This window comes from Fukomys damarensis, unplaced genomic scaffold (genome assembly GCF_012274545.1).
Source record: "Fukomys damarensis isolate Sample0158 unplaced genomic scaffold, DMR_v1.0_HiC HiC_scaffold_37, whole genome shotgun sequence".
Classification (NCBI taxonomy): domain Eukaryota; kingdom Metazoa; phylum Chordata; class Mammalia; order Rodentia; family Bathyergidae; genus Fukomys; species Fukomys damarensis.
Window position 1 is genome coordinate 27843690 of NW_022900949.1, and position 6000 is coordinate 27849689.

The 6000-nt window shown below is 46.1% G+C and overlaps 1 protein-coding gene across 8 annotated transcripts in view; it reads right to left on the minus strand.

Moving 5' to 3' along the window:
- Pparg (peroxisome proliferator activated receptor gamma) overlaps positions 1 to 6000 on the minus strand; it is a 121749-nt gene that overhangs the window by 22938 nt on the left and 92811 nt on the right. For 7 of the 8 annotated variants that reach the window (XM_033759475.1, XM_033759474.1, XM_010631517.3 and 4 more), the window contains one exon: positions 633 to 832. The exons of the other annotated variant lie outside the window; for it this stretch is intronic. In XM_033759475.1, coding sequence (XP_033615366.1) covers positions 633 to 832 — 200 coding nt within the window. The remainder of the gene's footprint in view (positions 1 to 632; positions 833 to 6000) is intronic. 8 annotated transcript variants of the gene reach the window in all.

The window sequence follows — 6000 nt, forward strand, 5'->3', positions numbered from 1 at the left end:
TCTGCGAGACGTGACTCCTACTTACTGGAAAGGTAAGAGTGGGACCAGATGCCTTGTCCAAACCTAGGCCAGGCTCTTGCAAAGAAAATCAGGGCTACCAGAATGGCGGTGGCTGTGACTGGGTGGGTTTTTATTTGTTTGTTTTGCTTTTGTTTTTGCATCATTGGGGATCGAAGCCAGGCTTTTCACACTGAGCTACATATCCAGCCCTTTTCATATTTTTTCATTGAGACAGGGTCTCGCTAAGTCTCCGTGCTAAGGCTAGCTTGGAGCTTGCAATCCTCCTGCCTCAGCCTCCCACAGTGCTGGACTACATACATATAGATTTGAGCCACCACACCCAATAAGTGGTCCTGAGGGTGGCAGCATGAGCGGCTCCCAGCTCATCCATTAAAGTGAAGATGACCTGTACCTTCCTACACTAGTCTCCATGATTTTATTACAACTTGGAGGGCTTTTCTCTTTTTCGAAACAATGTTTACCTATCCTGTCTGAAGACATTTCCTGAGGAGTGTTACAGCCAGCAGTTGAAGGCCCGCCCCGCCCCCCGTGAGTCACTGACGCAGGAAACCCCCCGCCCCTGCCCCCACCCCCACTCCACCAGCTGGAGGGAGACCGCAGAGGGCACTAACTGATTTGTCCGTCGTCTTTCCTGTCAAGATCGCTCGGGCCTTGGCTTTGGTCAGAGGGAAGGACTTGATGTATGACTCATACAAGTGCTTGGCCAGCGCCCTGAGGTCCGCGCACTCTGGGGTCAGCTGGTCGATATCGCTGGAGATCTCAGCCAACAGCTTCTCCTTCTCAGCCTGTGGCATCCGCCCAAACCTGATGGCTGTAGAGGAAGAGGAAGAACAGGATGAATCACTGAACACTCTCCCTAGCATCCCCCTGCTTGCCTGGCCCCGGTTCCCACAGAGGAGGAGCCTTGCTGCCCCTTAATCTCACCTTTTGCATTCTGTCCATCACTTTGCTGGTGTTTTTATTTCATGACAGTAGCCGATCATCAATAAAAGTTAAATTGTCATTTAAATAATGGAATGCAAGATCTTGCCAGGAAGGTCAAAGAGTTTGTTTAGCAAAGGGAAGGAAATATATTCACTTAAACATGAAATAACAGAGAGCCAACTCCTATTCATCCCTCATGGCCCAATTCAAATGTCACTCCCTTTGTGAGGCTTTCAAGTCCAGCTAATTATTTCTTCCCCTGTCCTCCAGCAACATTCAGTATATATTTCAGGGTGATCCCTTTTCATAGAGTCTGTTTATCCCGAAGGGCACGGACAGTGTCCTATTCATCTTTGCAGTCCCAGCACCTGATGTACGGCCAGGCACAGAATGACTGTGCATGTCATGAGCTAAAGGAAGGACCTGGGCAGAAGTCAGAGGGGCACACACAAGCTTCCTTCTCAGGGAATCTGCATGACCCGCTTCGTCCTTGCTGCAAAGAAGTATGGAGGGTTATGTCACTTACTGGGCCACAGAGCACTTTAGGCTTAGTGGAGAGAAGCCCTGTTTCTTCCCTGGACTTGTCAGAGGAGAATATCCTCCTGTTGTCTTGCTTGTGGGGTGAGGCAGTCGAAAAGCAAAGCAAAGGAAAGACAGGCAGGGAGGTACACTAAGAGCAAGAGTGAGGCCAGACGGGGTACTGATATCTGTGGCGCTGGCCAGTAGCTCAGGACAGGCACGCGTGAGGCCTGGGGTCCCTCCCCAGGTAAATGATTCACAATAACTGTCACTGTTCAATTCAGGTTGCTTTTCCTTTCTCCCTGCCAATCCTTTCAGTAATCTCTGACTTTGAAAGCCCTCCTCGGAGGCCTCTTTGGACACCGAGAGTCTCCCCATTGTGGGGTGCTTGACTACCAGAGCCGCTACCGTGCATGTGCGGTGCCTCGGTGCTAGGCACCTGTCCCTCCTCCAGGTGAGCAGCTCCTTGGGGAAAGACAGTATCCTGCTGGCTCGCTCAACACTCGTCTCCAGTGCTCCGTGGCATGCAGTCAATGGCTGAGGAATAGAGGAGCGAGCAAAGGGCTAGCTCTTCGAGATACCGCACAATAGGTAGCATTTCTACCGGAAGTGCAGATACACAGTCCTCTGAGCGCTTAGGGGTCGTGTTGATCTGTTTATTTACTTGGTGCTGGGCGTGGAGCCCAGGGTCTCATGCACACTAAGTACATGCTGTACCACTGAGCTGCACCCCAGCTCAGATTTATTTTATTAGATCATTTGCATCCCTGAGTCTCAGATTCGTGAGTCCATCTCAGGTGACCCTCTGAATGAGCTTTTGCACCAAATGATCCAACTGTTACAGAGCCTTGAAATCAGAGGGGAAGGAACTCTTGCCTATTGGTGAGGATTCCTTTCAAATGAATTAGCCTTTCTGTAGACATTTCTCGTAGATAGATCCTTTGCACTTGACCCTTCCAAACAGAAGTCTGTAAACAGTGCCAAATTATGGTCAAAAAATCTTGTCTCCCTCTTGATATTTCCTTCCTGTTTCTTTTTAGTTCCTCGGGGCTGGGGTAGGGGCCTGTGCACATTCTCACAGAGTGAGGAGTCCCTCCTGCCACAGCTGAGACTTGCGGGAGCGCCTCAGGGTGTGAGCTGTTTACTTCTTTTCTCCCTGCATCTCTCACCGTTCTGAGCACAGCCATCATTTCTAATGTTTTCCTTTCTCCTGTTCTGTATAATCTCCGTGAAGGCAGGAATCTTGCTCATTATGTTACCGCTGGCACTTGGCACACAATAAATTCCCGCACGTGTGCCTGTGAACACTTTGTGTGTGTATGTGTGTGTGTGTGTGTGTGTGTGGTGCTGAGATCCAACCTAAGGCTCTGCATGTGCTAGGCAAGCACTCTACCACTGAGCTACATCCCCAGCCCTTTGCAAATTTAATTCAGTTTAGAGACAAGGTTTTGTTCAGTTGCCCAGGGTGGCCTTGAACTTGCCATCGTCTTGCCCCAGCCCCCTGAACAGTTGGGGTTATGACTGTGTACAAGCATGCCCAACCCTTGTATAACATACTAGGAAATAAAATGAAACTACAACTCCAGACGGCAGATTCCTTCCAACCTCCCCTGACAGCCTCCACCCAGATGCCAGCCACTCTCCGCTGAGGAATGAGAGGGAAAAGTAGCAGAGCAGGTACAGTCGTGTGCCCACATGAGACCGTTCCTGGACTTCCGAGGAGTTTATGCTGGACACCAGAGTTGAAGTCCTGGAAGTCCTACGAGTACTGGGTTTTTCCATCTTGGCTCCTTGGCTGTGGCAGAGCGTAGCTGGTACACAGTTGATGTTTGGGCGAATTGAACTCCACAATACATCAAATTTTAAAACAAGCAGAAGGAGACAGCAAGTCCACTGGGAAGTTTACAAAGCTGATCAGGAAAGAAAGGAGCAGGGAAGAGGTAGGGATATTAAAAGAAGAAGAAATAGTAGGCTGTGTGGTAGAGCACTGAGCGGTAGACTACTCACCCTCGTGTATCTGTGGCCCTGGGTTCTACCCTCAGTGTTCCCTCAAAGTTGCAAAGCAGATGGGAAAAATGAGTGCTCATGTAACAAAACAGAGGTGCCTCGCACCCCCCGCTACCTGCTGCCCTTGGATTTACTTATTCCAAAGACCACGCGCAATTCTGCCTCTTCACCAGATAATTACGGAGTGCCCATTGTGTCCAGATGTTGCTTCAAGCTCTGGTTAAACTTTTATAGGTAAGAAACTATATAAACACACATAGAAGTGTACATGCCTAGGAAAGCAATTTTTTTTCCTAGTGGGTACTCAAAGGCATTAACTTGAACATACAACGATAGCCACTTATTATAGTGATAGTCCTGCTTTCCCATATGTAACAAAACAGTCAAATAAATGGTAATTTTGAATTAGGAGATCATAAAGCAACATTCTTTTTGCTAGTATCCAAATAAGATGTGAATGTTCATGAATTGAAGTGCTCCCAAAAGGTCAAATCTGATGAACAAATGGTCTGTATTGTTAAATGACCATGCCACAAATTTAGGTTCAACCATCAGTGCAACTAGTTATACAGGTGACTTTAGCATTTTTACACACCAGAGGTTTAAAAAAGGGATGAAAATTATATGCCTTTTAGTAGGACTAAACTTGCATGCAACATATAAAAATCTGAAGTTGTAGGGAAATTAAAAATTTTAAGTGTTTTCTTTTGTTTTGTTTTACTTTAGTTTTGTTTTTTGACATAGGCTGTCCCTATGTCGTCCAGGCTGGCCTCAAACTCATGATCCTCCTGCCTCAGCCTCTCACATGCCAGGCAGGCACCACCACACCCAACTTGCATTCTTTTTTAAAGGGGGAAAAAGCTGATTTTATTTTTTATTTTAGTCGCAGCCACACACCTTATAAATCAGGACTAGCCATGGTGCGCTGCTTACCCTGAGACAACAAGCCCTCCAAACCTAATCCTTCTGGATCCATCTCTGCCTTTAAATTGTTTAGCCTGGTGAGAGCCTGGCAAGTGCTCACCACTGAGACACAGACCTGGTGGGTTCTCGCCTTGGAGTGGAAAATCAGAACCAAGGGCGAGAGAGGTTCAGAAGTTAGACTGCTGTTTCCTAGAAAGACTGAAATTCGAGCTTGAAATACAAAACTTTCTGGACTGAGAAGTAGAAATACAGGTCCAATGTGCCCATATGCAAGTGGATTTTTTTTCGTACTTCTACTGATGATTCATCTTAAAAGACAGGAGATTCTCCCTGCACGGCTGTGAGACCCTGGGCAGAGGTTTGGGCTTCTTTGCATATTCTATGAGACGTCAAGAAATCCACTTTCTAGTCCCCCCACCCCGGCCCCAGTGACAAACCAGGCCATATGGCTTTCAGAAAAATCACTGAACTTCAGCCTGTAATTGCTTTAGTTACAAAGCGGGGTCCTTGGGGGTAAAGCTCAGGGGTAGAGCACTGGACTGTAGAACAGGGACCTTGGAAAAGAGGATCTCTAATAGTTCCTTCTTTTGGCTCTCTAGCTCTAGAATTCTACAAATGTCTACAGCACATGAGAACTTGGGAACACACTCTACTCCTTTTTTAAAAGCAGTATCTGTCGAGTCTTTGAGGCCCTAAAATAAAAGATGCATGCTCTGCTGTGCTATTTAGCACCGGTCACATTAAAGCAAAAAGAAAAACAAAAACACCTTCCAGAATACCAGCATTCAGTTTCATGTTGGGGATAACTAATCACCTCCAAAGATCTGGGGGTACTGCTCCATGGTGAGTACTTGCTTAGCACAGGTTCCATGCCCAGCATTGCAAAACCAATCAATCAGTCAGTCAATCATCACCTACCATGAACTCACATATCTTGGTTAAAAATCTGTTACTATCAGAACAGGAAAGTCCCCTGTGGAAGACCAGGCTTGATAGAGACTCAGTACATATTAGTACACACTTTTACACAACTGGCCTGTACTAGCAAAAGCACACGTGACAGATTCAGTGTCACGTATTTAGTCCTGACTTTACCAAACAACAAATTCCAAGCCTAGGGAATGGTTAAGTACCCTGTTTTCTGGATCTGGGCAGTGTGTTAAGAAATAATTAATTGACACATTTTGAGAATGTGGGTAGACACATGCTACCTAATTACAAAAATTAAGGCAGGCTTTCATAATAGGTCAGCAAAAAGTAGAAGAATGAAATCAGTTTGTCATTGTTTTAAACGTTGTGTCTTTTTAAGATACTTTTGGCTCTCAACATGCAGGGGATGATACCAGGCTTTTGACAAGTAGGCGGTATTTCAGGGAACTTTCTCCACTGCTTACACCTTTGTTTCACGTGACCGAGACATAACCTTATTACTATGTGTATGGCTGTTGGCTGTAAGTCATTTTCTTTTTTCCTTTTTTCTTTCTTTTTTCACTGCTCTCTCTTTTTTCTATTTTCGGCACTAGGATGCCTGTTAGGCAACTGCTGTACTGCTCAGCCACATCCTAAGCCCTTTACCTCTCTTGAAGAAAAAAAAAAAAAAAAAAA